This window comes from Mobula hypostoma, chromosome 5 (assembly GCF_963921235.1).
Source record: "Mobula hypostoma chromosome 5, sMobHyp1.1, whole genome shotgun sequence".
NCBI lineage: Eukaryota > Metazoa > Chordata > Chondrichthyes > Myliobatiformes > Myliobatidae > Mobula > Mobula hypostoma.
In genome coordinates, this window is record NC_086101.1 from 72,104,617 (window position 1) to 72,117,927 (window position 13,311).

The 13,311-nt window shown below is 41.1% G+C and overlaps 1 protein-coding gene across 1 annotated transcript in view; it reads left to right on the top strand.

Annotated features, from left to right (window-relative positions):
• The first annotated feature begins 7,846 nt into the window (after positions 1 to 7,846).
• dnajc3a (DnaJ (Hsp40) homolog, subfamily C, member 3a) overlaps positions 7,847 to 13,311 on the top strand; it is a 90,467-nt gene continuing 85,002 nt past the window's right edge. The window contains exon 1 of the mRNA XM_063048528.1: positions 7,847 to 8,204. Within this exon, the coding sequence (XP_062904598.1) occupies positions 8,123 to 8,204 (82 nt within the window). The 5' untranslated portion in view covers positions 7,847 to 8,122. The remainder of the gene's footprint in view (positions 8,205 to 13,311) is intronic.

The window sequence follows — 13,311 nt, forward strand, 5'->3', positions numbered from 1 at the left end:
ACTAGATTAGATTTGTTGCTTATTGATTAGATTTGTCGAGGATAATAGTGTTGAATGCTGAGCTGTAGTCAATGAAGAGCAACTGATGTATACATCTTCACTGTTAAGGGTTCCAGGGTGAGTGAAGAGCCAATGAAATGTTGTCTACTGTTGACTTGTTGTGATGTGAAGTAAGTTGGCACAGATCCAAATAACTCTTCAGGCAGGAGTTGATATGTTTGATAACCAGCCTCTCAAAGTATTTCATCACAGTAGGCGTAAGTGCACCTGGATGGCAGTCATTGGGGGCAAGTTAGCACATTCTTCTTGGGTACTGGTATGATTGAAGCCTGCATGAAGCAGCTGGGTACTTCAGACTGCCAAAGCGAGAGGTTAAAGATGTCAGTAAACATTCCAGCCAGTAAGTGAGCACGGGTCTTCAGTACTCGGCCAGCTCCACCATCTGAACTAAGTGCTTTCGGCGGGATCACCCTTGTGAAGGATGCTCTCACATCGGCCTCAGAGACTGAAATCACAGGGGCTGGGAGCTGTGGGAGTTCATGAAGGGGTCTTTCAGTCAAAGTGGGCATAAAAGGCATTGAGCTCATCTGCGAGGGAGCATACTTTGCTTTGTACAAAGTGACAGCGTTCAATTACTACCACAGCTGTTGAGCATCCTTCTGTGATACAGTTTTGGTCTAGAATTGCCACATATGAGATAGATTTTTGAAGATCATACTTTCTTTGGTTGCCACACCTGAATGCCACTGATCTAGCCCTCAGCAGATTGTGGATCTTTTGGTTTATCCAGGGCTCCTGGTTGGGGAAAGAATCTTTATGATTTTGTCTCTGAGTGTCTTTATAAAGTCCATGACAACAGTGGCAGACTCATTCTGGTCTTCTGATAAGTCCTTGAATATGGCCCAGTCCACTGACTTAAAGCAATTCCTAGCCACTCCTCTGCCTCCCACAATCACCTCTTTATTGTCTTTACCTCTGGTACCTTGCTCGATAGCCTATTCCTGTGTGTCTGACTGCAAGATGAGCAGATATCCTGAAATGCAGTCTAGGGATGGAACAGTAGGCATTTTTATGGTACTGTAGCAGTGGTCAAGTGTGTTGGGACCCTTAGTGCTGCAGGTGATGCTCTGATGGTAATTGGGCAGAGATTTCTTCAAGCTAGCCTGATTGAAGTCCCCAGCAATGGCGTGAAAGGCATCAGGGTAGGGTATTTCTTGGTTGCTAATCACTCAATACATCAAATACTTGCTTAACATCTGTCATTGGTGGTATGTAAACTGCAGTGAATTCTCTCAGAAAATAGTACAGTCAGCATTTAATCATTAGATGTTCCAGGTCAGGAGAACAGAAGTGTAATAAGGCCATGATGAACTACGCTAAGTTCTTCATGAATCAGGCCCCACTGTTTCTTGCATAGTATGAATACTGAGGTTGTTGCATTGAGTGATTGAGGTGGACCCAAGTGCAGGACACCGACACGTAGGTAACATTAACAGAATTGTGTTTATTAATAGTTGCAAGGAAGGCCGGAGAGCGAGGATTAGGCCAAGGGGAGCCAAGGAGTGAGTGAAGCTGGACCGGAGATCGAACCTGGGTCACTACAGCAAGACTCTGGCATTTAGTGGAGGGATTTAGGCAGAGCAGGGATGTGGACCAGGGGATAAGCATAGCCAGAAAAGAACAGAGGGCGGAATGCCCTACTCCTATTAACACGGGGGGAAATTAACACAGGCAACAAGCGTGGGAACTTAGAATATAGAACACTCAGCGGTCGAGAGACAGCGTAGGCACAGGCAAACAGTGCAAGCACTGGCAAACAGCGCGGGTGGACAGAGGAGCAGTAGGCAGGCCAAACTCTTCTCAACCCCAGGCATAGGTGGAGCTGGACTTCTAACTGGGGACAGGCGGCAGGCAACACTCCTCCTGCCATGGAACATTAACTGGAAAGGTAAATGGCTGGCAATCCTTATCTCGACACAGAATAGCTCAGACAAACAGTAGGCAATTCGTATCTTGACTCAGAGTAGCACATGCAGCGGCAAACGGCCAGCAATACTCACCCGGACACAAAAACGACAGACAATTCGTATCTTGACTCCGAGTAGCGGTAAACGGCCGGTAGTACTCAGCTGGGCATGAGACAACAAAACCAAACAATGACAGACAATTCGTATCTTGACACGGAGTAGCACATGAAGTGGCAAACGGCCAGCAACCACTTAGCTGGATACGAAGAGACAGAATTCCCAAAGCAACCCCAGGCACTGAAGCAACTTAGAATCCATCATTCTCCCAGAGCATGCATTGCCGCACTGGCTCAGGTGACGGTCCAGCCCTGAGAAGATGTAAGCCGGAGCTTTTATGCTGCCGGTTCAGATGAGAATCAGGTTGCCTTAAACAAGGAGCCCGGAAAAACACAGGGAAAAGGAATTAAAAGAAAATGAGGAGTCAACGGACCAGACCGTAACAAAGGTAGTGGGAAATGTTATGAAAAGGGGGATCTTAGGAGTACAAGTGCATAGTTTGTTGAAAACAGCATCACAAGTAAACAGGTTGGAGGCCTTTATCAGTCATGACATTAGTTATAGGAGCTAGGGCATTATGTTGCAGCTGTTTGTGTCATTTGTGAGGCTGCTCTTGGACTACAGTCAACAGTTTCAGTCATCCTGTTAAAGGATAGAGGTAGCTAAATTGGAAAGACTCTAGATTTACAAGGATGTTTCCAGGGCTGAGTGTTAGGGAGAGTTTGGCCAGGCTCAGCGTTTATCCATGAAACATCAGACAATAAAGGGCAACCTCATAGAAATGGTTTTAGTTATTAAAGTTTAGATATAGTGGACAGAAACAGTCTTTTCCTGAGGTTATGGGAGTCCAAAACAAGGGGCATAGAATTAGGATGAGGGGGAAAGATTTAAAAATGACTGGGGAGGGGCAAGCTTTTCATGGGTGGTGGGTATATGAAATGAACTGTCTAAGGAAGTAGTTATTCAGGTATCAGAGGCAGTGATTATTCACTTTTGGGGACACTGCAGCTCATGTTCTATGTATTATTTGTTTACTTTCCTGTACCATTTGCTCAGTTTGTCCTCTGCACGTTTGGTGATCGTCGGTCTCTGTTCTGTGTGGTTTCTCATGGATTCTATTGTGTTTCGTTGTTTTGCAGTGGTTGCAAGAAGACGAATCTCAACTTTGTATATGGTATACATACTTTGATAATAAATTTGGATTCAAACAATTGTATCATTTAAGAAGCACATGGATGGGTTCATCAATGGGAGGTACCTGGAAATTGGGACTAGCTAGGTGGACAAAATGGTTCACACGGACTCATTGAGCAGAAGGACCAGTAACTGTGACACTTTAACACTTTGAATCCTTCTACCTTTGTTGTTGTTGGATGCTCTGTGTTGGCCAGAAAGAATGAAAATCAGTGAACAGGAATAGATGGGGTCATTTTGTGAGACTGTCCTTGCAGCCTCCATTTTGTGAACTGCTTGATGAAATGATTCTCGCTCTAGGATTACTTAATTAAAGCAATTGAATGTTAACACAAGGAATTCCAGCTAATAACCTGCTATACCTGAGACCATTCTCAGACAAGAAGCTACTTATGTAAAGTGGCAGGCTTGTAGGAGGAACAATCTGTAATCTTGATGGGCTCACTGTCTAGCTCACCTGGTTTGAACCACTCAACGGTGAAAAGAACAAAAGGCATGAGGCTGAGGCCATTGGCCATTGAACAATACTGTTTGTAGCCCTGGACCAGAGCCAATAAGGAGGTGACACAGGTCGGTTGGGTGATCTTGAGACAACAAGGTTGAAGTGCAACATTTGAACTGGTGAGGAAAGGAAAATTCTGAGAGTACAGGCTGCAACAACTCTCCAGAGGCCAACCATTGCGGATGTGGAATAGCTCAACGTCATACACGTGGAGATTAGATTGGGACCACGAGGAACACCTGGCCAGCCCAGACTTCTTTCCTGGGTATCACCTTTTCCATTCTTTGAGTGTTTATGGAAGGTCAGGGAAACTTAGCAGGTGTGCACACAGGTATTCAATCGTGTAAATTCACATGCTTTTTAGCTGAGACAATAAAGGCATTTATCAGTATGTAACGCTCAGCTATATTGGCTCGTATATGTCTAGGGGAAGTCCCGCCCGGCACCGGCCTGGACGCTTCCCGCTGGGTCGGTTGCTGTACCAATGCCACCCGAATCAATCCCAAACATCAATCATCAGCCAGCACACACCGTACGTTTTACCAAGTACACTTTATAGATATTACTAAGTCTATGAAATTAATATAAGTTCGATACAGAAAAGGAAGTAATAGGAAAAAAAAGGCACCAGACTTATCAAAGTCCAAGTTCTTCGTGCACAACCGTTGGAGCTCAGAAGTTCCTGGCGACCACCCGGACCCTGTCGACTCACGGCTCGGGACCACCCGAAGTGATCGACCGGAGCGTTTTCACACGTCCACCGTCCTCTCCGTCTCTCCTCCGACTCGCCGCCAAAAACCCCCGTTCCCAGTCATATGAGACAGCATTATCACCCGAAGAAACGATAACATGAATAGCCTTTGGCTAATAGCACCCTGCTATCTGTATTAACCCAAGCAAATGTCTAGCTAGAGACTTTCTCAGCATTTAATATAACGTAGAAGCCATTTTAATCCACATACGCAGCAATTTAAAAGATTAACATAACGAGGAAGCCATTTTAAACTTAACATCCAAAAAAAATGACCCCGTACAAGTAAATACAGATTCTCTCTGTGCTTAACTGATCATTATTACTAAGTGGTAACCCTTATTAACATTTCTAACTGGAAAGTAACATTATTTATCCTGGCACCAGTGAGGCAACATGACATCCTTGAGTCACACCTACAGCTAGACAAACTACAGTATATTCCTGAACTGTTGAATCCCCTTTCACTGTTGCTCCTGGCTCTTCTTTATCCAAGTCACAATGTCATGTTCCCGGCTTGAACAGCATATTCCTGAGGGATTTTCCAAAAGGGAAAATGTTCGTGAGTAAAGTCAGCTCAGCAGAAATCTGGATCACCTCAATACCCGACCTGCTTGGTGGTCACCCATTCACGTCCTTCCTACATACTCGTAAACTGTAGTATGATTGCCACTTTAGATATGCTGCCATAAAATCTCGAGCCTTGCAGATGCACCATGCATTTGACAATAAACTCAATGTAGCTTAAGGTGCACTAGTCAAGCCTAAAAATATATTTTTATGAGGGTGGATGTTGAATCAATAAATCAAGTAGTCCTGGATGGAGTTGAATTTACTGAGTGCTTCAGAGCTACACTTATCAAAATAGGATATTTAATAGTTTTAAGGAAAGAGGGGGACAGTTTAAAACATTCTGTGAGGCAAGTTTATTTTAACAAAGAAATTTGTTAAGAACCTGGAACATGCCACCAGGGTGGTGGTAGAAGCATATATGATAGATAGGTATGGTCAATATGCAAGTATAATAATAGTTTGGTTAAGCATCATAGTTAGCACAGGCATGGTGGGCTGAGGATCTGTTCTTGTCTTGTACCATTGAATGTTCTAAATGGAGTATGTTCCAAGGGAAGATATTATAGGAATACTCAGGAAATAACATAGGAATTTTGAGGAAATTAATCACTTGCCACATAATAGCCTACTTCTTACTACATTTGTAACCGTAATATTTATGTAGTTTAGGTTATGTTCAGTGGCAACCTCCTAATGTTGGTTGTTGGGGTCATGACAATGGCAATACCAGTGAATATCAAGGGCCCTGATTAGGCACTTTCTGTTGGAGATGGTCAGTGTTTCGTAATATTGTAATGCAAATGGAAGTTGCCACTTATCATCCTGTATTTAACTGTGTAACTAAATAGTTTTCACATTAATGTCATTTGAGACTTTCAGGTCAGATAGTAAGTATACCGTCAGGTGAGCACTTCTTACACAGTGCGGGGACTTCAGTCTCTACAGATTTCCCAGAGGCCAATTTTTTTCAAGGAGTGAGTTCAACTGCTCAGGTTCATGCTGAGTATTATTGAGGATTTGGCACAGTTGGATTCACTGCAGGAGATAAAGATAGCTGAAATGAACACTTCATCTCAATGTCAGATAAAGTTTAGAGCTGAAGTGTCTGGATACTTGGAAAGGGTCAGGTTTACTGGAATCCTCAGAGTACAGTGCTCACACCAAAAGCTAATAAACTGGTTGCAAGTTAATTGTGTAAAATAAAAGGGTATGTTTAGTGAGGTTGATTGCAGGTGCACAGAAACAGAAATTTGACAGTATATTGGCAATAAATCAGCACAGGATCTCACTCACTGCAATTGATCCCCTTGATCTTCTGCACTGGTCAAAACTAGTCTTGGTTATTTTTCTATTGAGTACATCAGTATCAAATATTTCAGTTTTTAACAAACAATGAACACTCTCAGCAACAATTTGCTGAAGGAACTCAACAGGTTGAACAGCTTCTGTGGGGTGTGGTAAGAAATTTTCTGATTGCGTACACAGAGTTTTACTTTTGATTTCCAGCAGCTAGTTACATTTCATTGGAAAGTTCATATTATTCTTCACTTGCTCCTCTTCTTGACTGTCCTGCCCTTACTTTGCAGAATCATCCCTTTTGACATTTTTCCCTCTGTTTTTCAATTCCCTCTTCCTGGGCCTTTTCTGTAGATAAATCTTGATAGCTTTCTATAAGAACCATAAGTAAAGGTCAGATATGTTCATTGGGCTAGATGATTCCAAGATCTCAGGTTGCATCACTTCCAGCATTTTGCAGTCTACTGTTGGAAGGCCATCTCCAATTGGATCAGAGATGTCCAAAGTAGCTATTTGTTACCTCTCATTTCATATAGACCATTGTACTTTGGAACTTCATCAGAATAACGTGATCCAAATTTCACAGGATAAACTGCAGGTCTATATTTATTGGACTCCATGAACATCCACCAATGTAGTGAAAGTGTTCTGGGCCCGAGGGTGCTGCTTTTTCAACCGATGGGGGGGGGGTGTTCTCTACAAATTACCCCATTTACCGACCATTTGTGGCACTTTCCGTCTGTATTCCATGTACTAGAGTATTTAATGAAGGAAAAAAAAACATATAACCATATAAGAATTACAGCACCGAAACAGGCCATCTCAGCCCTTCTAGTCCATGCTGAACTCTTACTCTCACCTAGTCCCACCGACCTGCACTCAGCCCATAACCCTCCATTCCTTTCCTGTCCATATAGTATTCAATCTCAACATCGAACCTGCCTCAACCACTTCTGCTGAAGCTCGTTCCACACAGCTACCACTCTCTGAGTAAAGAAGTTCCCCCTCATGTTACCTCTAAACTTCTGCCCCTTAACTCTCAACTCAGGTCCTCGTCTTTAAATCTCCCCCACTCTCAATGGAAAAGGCCTATCCACGTCAACTCTATCTATCCCCCTCATAATTTTAAATACCTCTATCAAGTTCCCCCTCAACCTTCTACGCTCCAAGGAATAAAGACCCAACTTGTTCAACCTTTCTCTTTAACTTAGGTCATTGTTAAAGTGTAAGGAAATTAATCAAAAATATTTCTGTTCTATTTCCGGAAGAATAAGTTACGTGGATGAAAGTTGCAACAGCCAAAGTTTTTTTCTTAGTGCACTTTCCTCATCTCAACGTGCAGATAGGACCACCAAATGTTTGAGATAAGCATAAAGAGTGTGCAGTCACTCGCGCCAGAGCTCCACGTCTTGAATATTATGCATTGTGGGCGGGACCTTGACCGGTTCCCATCGAATCACGTCAGGACTTGCGAAGCGCTCCCTGCTTGTCCAATCAGAGCAAACCACGATTGATCCAGCGAAATTTCGCGTCGAAGTTAAGGTTCCGAGGCAGGTTCTTGCCTCACATTTGAGATCAGTAAGGGAATTATGTCAGGTGGATGTTGAAGCTCTGCTGAACGACTGGATGCATTAGGGGTACCGTGGGCACGAACCTGGCACCTGGCAGGAATTGGTAGCGGCGCTGCGGGAGGGAAGCTGCAGTACGAGCGAGCTGAGAGCAGGATTGGGTGGAGAGTCAAAGCTGGTCGTCGGAGGCTCTAGGCCGTCACTGTCGGGCAGGATGGTGGCACCGCGGGCGTGCTTGACTAAAGTGTTGTCCTATTTCCCCTTCCTGTTGGTGCTTCTTGATCTCCAGTGTGAAGGTAAGGAGGATGAGGAAATGTTATTTGTGCGGAGGGCGAAGGGTGGGCCTTTACCGAGCTCTCGAGATAATTTGCGTTATTTACTCAAACTTTGTCATTCGTGGTCGGTCTCACACTATTTGCTCTCCAGTTCACCAAGTTTATTGTACACTTGATCTAAAATTGAACGTGTGTCATAAATGTTGTACACCCGACATTACACGAAACGGGGGGAGGGCCATTTTGCTGAGAAGTATTAACATATTTTCATGCCTTCAGGCAACTATGTTCTAATATCGGGATTGTGGTAACTGAGTTTTAACTGGCCATTTACTGTCATACTCTTGCAACACGTAAATACTTACTGTCATACTCTTGCAACACGTAAATACGATTGTTAATTGTTTTGATCCTAATATGTAGATTCCACAGCTGAAAGCAGACAATTGATTTGTTCTCTTAACTGTCCCTCCTATTCTCGGATAAGTGCGTGGAGGAGTTTTTACACAGCTATGGGTATTACAGTGAAATGGGATGAATTGGAGAGTTCTGTGTTACCATTTGGTAATCATTCTATTGTATATTATTGCTCCCAACTTTGAGGTCTCTACTCAAAGTGTGAATAGTCATAGTGATAGCTATAGAACAATACACCATGACCTTTGGCCCAAGGAGTCCATATTGAACATGTTATGCACCCAGCTAGTCCCAATTTCCTGCTTTAAGCCTGTATCCTCAAGGGTCCACTCCTCTGGCAGAGCAAACTCGATAGGATGAATGGTCTAATTCTACTCCTGTGTCTTATGCCTGTAAAACGTTAGGATTTGAGAAGACTGGATGCTATGGAGAATGGGGTTGAGAGGGATAATAAATCATTCATAATGGAATGGTAGAGCAGACTTGATGGGCTGAATGGCCTAATTCTGCTCTTGTGATCCATGTGCCTATGCAAGTTATCCTTAAATGATACGTGTCTCAACCAGTTCCTCTGGCAGCTCATTCTGTATTCTTGACACTCTCTGCTTGCGGGGGAAAGTTGCCCTTCAAGTCTCTTTGAAATCTTTCCCTAAATCTCTGTGCCTTAGTTTTGGATTCCCCTACCCTAGGGAAAGGACTCTTGTTATTCACCTTTATGCCCCTCATAATTTTACAAGTTTCTATAAGGTCTCCCCTCATTGTATATTCCAAGAATTAAAGACTTAGCCTGGCCAGCTTAGCCCTATAACTTGGGCCCTTTGATCCTGGCAACAGTCTTGTAAATCTCTTCTGCACTCTTTCCAGTTTAACAGGCTGAGCTTGGTTGTCAGGGGCTATTTGAGATGCAGGTCAATAGGAGCATTTGAAGGGTGGAGGGAGGTTGTCCCCATTCCCCCCAACCCAGCATCAACTAGGACAAGCTTAAGGAATTTTAATGGAATCCAAAATGAAGACTGATGTGATTGAAATCTGCAGAAATATAATGTTTTAATGTGAAAATTGAAGCAATTGACTGCTATCTGTCAATGCACTAAAAATGAAGTTTGTGGTGCTGTGAAAACGAAGAATAATTCAAAATTTCAAGGTGGAACTATATCATGAAAAATGCTTGCAGATACCTTTTGAAATTAAAATGCATCTGTGGGTTTTTGTGCCTATCCTAACAGTTGAAGTGCCAACATACACAATCACCACATACACTGGAGCTGCAAAGCGTAGGTGCAAGTCTGGGTAGTGATCTCAGGAGCATTGTTGCTGCTGGAGAAGATTTCATGGCCAAAATATTGAAAAGAAGCTACATTTGTTCATATATTCAGTTAATAAATTAAATGCAGTGTGATTACTTTGCATGCTTTTTTTAAGACTGACCAGATTATCACCCAATAATTTACTCAGTTTCCCAAATTCTTGATTAAATGTTTATCAGCCTGAAACATTAAATGCTTCTCTCTTCATGATGCTGCCTGACATGATGTTTCTATTACTTTCAGTTTTAGTTTAACATTTGTATCGATTGCAGTTTTTTTTGGTTGCCTAGATTTTCTCTCAATCTTGATCACTCCTTAAACAAAATGGTCTTTTTTTTTTGTAGTTTTTTTTTATTGAAGTTCATCATCAAACAAAACTTTCCATAAGATGTATTTCAGATACTGTACATATACATCATATAATCATTTGTCACAAATCTCCACATAATATTTATCTGAGGTATACACTTATAGAAAGGAGAGGAAATAAAGAACAATCAAAAGAAGAAAACTATGTACAAAGTAGGGAGTGATTTTTTTTTACAACATATTTATCGACTTGTGAGAATAAAATCGGGCCTATGAGGTGTTATGTAGTTAAACTATTTTTCCCAGTATGAATCAAATTGTTCCAACTTATCATTAACTGATGTTATCTTCTCCATTTTGTAAATGTCCATTGTAATTTCCATCCATACATTTTAAAGTTGGGCTCTGCTGTGATAACCATTTCCTGGTAAGGGTCTTTTTACCAGCCACCAGCAGTATATTCATTGAATATTTATCTCTTTTCAACTATTCTTGAAGTATATACCCAAAATATATGGTCTTAACTTTCTAAGGGTATTTCACATTTAAAGATGTCTTGCAGGGCATTGTGTATCCCACTCCAATAGTCTTTGATAACGGGGCATTCCCAGAAAATATGATAATGGTTTGCATTTTGACTTCCACAATTTCTCCAGCAAACAGGGAGGTTACTATCATAATGGGATTTCTGAGAGGGTGTAATAAAATATCTTATCAAGTTTTTCCACCCGAACTCCCTCCATTTCTGTGAACTGGTACACTTCCATTAATACCTCTATATTATTGCCCATTCTTCCTCATATTATTGTCCCTCCTTTCTTCTCCCATTTTGTTTTAATGTATGAAGTCGAACGTGTTGTAAGATTTGACAAACCCTTATACACGCTTGAAATTATTCCACTACCGTTGCCTGAATTATATGCTTTTCTAAATAGCTCTATCAAACGTGTACTTGCCTTGGTTACATTTTTAACCGTCCTATTAACATACTGTTGTATCTGTAAATATCGATAAAAGTCTTGTTTTTCTAATAAGTGTTTCTCTTTGAGCATTTCAAAACTGAACAGTGTTCCTTCTTTCAATATATTGCAAATATCTGTTATTCCTTTAGCTGTCCGGCCCTTAAATCTAGCATCCAGTTTATTTGGTGTAAAATCTGAGTGATATGCACACCATTTAAGAATTGCAATGTCTCTCTCTAGTTTATATTCTTTTATAATAGTTTTCCGTATTTTAAGAGTCCATTTCACCTGTGGGTTATCAATAGTATTTATATAACTTTGTAGGCTGTTATCAGCCAAAATTGCCTGTATGGGGACAGAAAGTATCCTCTCCTCAATGTTTTTCCATTGAGCGGCATATGATGGGTTGCACCTGCATATCACAGCTCTCAACTGTGCTGCAAAATAGTAATCTCTAAGAGAAGGATGGCCCCATTCCCCGCCATTTCCTTGGCTAATTGCTAAGTTTTGAGACGAATTCTAGACCTTTTACCTTGCCATATATATCTTGATAGCATCTTGTTCCATTCATTGAATTGATTTTGGTTAATCTCTATTGGTAGGGTCTGAAAGAGATATAGTAGTCTGGGCAGTATATTCATTTGATTAGATTCAATCCTTGAACTGAGACCAGATTTCCTTCCATCCATCCATCCATCCATCCCATTTCTCGAGTTCGATCCAGTGACAAATCGCTCCTGAGCGCGCTCTCCATCCGTGCCGGGTTGATGTGGAGGATCAAAAACCCAAAGCCCAATAATTAAACCACTGCGTTGCTTAGTAATAATTGCAGCTTTAATCGGGCAGGGCCTTTCTCACTTTATCCTTTAAAATTGTTCCGATCGTTGACCGACTGTAGTCTAACGCTTTTCCAATGACCAATGGCATTTCACCTTTTTCTGATCGCTTTATTATTTCCACTTTATTTCCACAGTGTGGGTAGAAACTCTTCTAATCGTTTGGCCATGATGGAGGTAAATCTATAATCCATATTGGTCTAAATGACCCACATTCCATTTTATCCTTGCCGCCTTTTGGTATAGCTGAGATTATCGCCTCCTTCCAGCTGGGTGGCATTTGCAGCTTTCTTAGAGCCCAGTTCAGTGTGGGGAGCAAAACAGGAATTAACTCATTTCTAAATTCCTTGTACCACTCTGCCGTATATCCATCTGATCCTGGTGACTTGCTTAATTTAAGCCTACTAATTGTAGTTTTTAGTTCAGCTTCAGTTATATCAGCAGTCATCGTTCTATTTTGTTCTTTGCTTAAAGTGAGTAACTCCAAAGAATTCAGGAAGGTGTCAATCTGGGCTATGCTTCCTCCTGGAGCTTTGGAATATAGCGTTTTGTAAAACATTTCAAAAGCTTCTTGAATTTCACTTAGCTTTTTTTTTATCACTTTGTTCTTGAATCCCTAATTCTATGAATCGTATTTTCTGTTATCTTTTTTTCAGTTTCCACGCCAGCATTTTCATAGATTTAGATCCACTTTCATAGTGTCTCTGTTTCAGAAACATTACATTTTTTCAATTTCTTGTGTAGCCAAACTATTAATTTCATTCCTAATTTTTTAAATTTCCTGTAGTGTATCCTGTGCTAATCTCAATTTGTGTTTTTTTTTTCTAGTTCCTTCAGCTTATTTTGTAGTTCCTCTAATGTTTTATTCCTTTTTTTTTCTTATGAAGATGTCGCTATAATTTTGCCTCAAGACAGCCTTCATAGTATCCCATAGAATGGGAGGTGAAACCTCTCTATTATCATTGAAGTCTAAGTAAAGACCAATTTCTTTTTTAATTTGTTTCCTTAAAATAGGAATTATTGAGTAGACTTGAATTTAGTTTCCAAATAGTATTCTTTGGTTGTAAGTCAAAATCAACAGATAAATATATAGGTGCATGGTCACTTACATCTATTGTCCCAATTCCACAGGTGTTTATTTTGTCTTTATCTTTTCCAAATGTTATGAAATAGTCTATTCTTATATATACGGAATGGGGGGCAGAATAATGAGTGTAATCCCTTCTATTGGGGAAAAGATCCCTCCATATATCAATTAGACCAACATCCTCAAAAAGAATGTTAACTTTCTTATGTA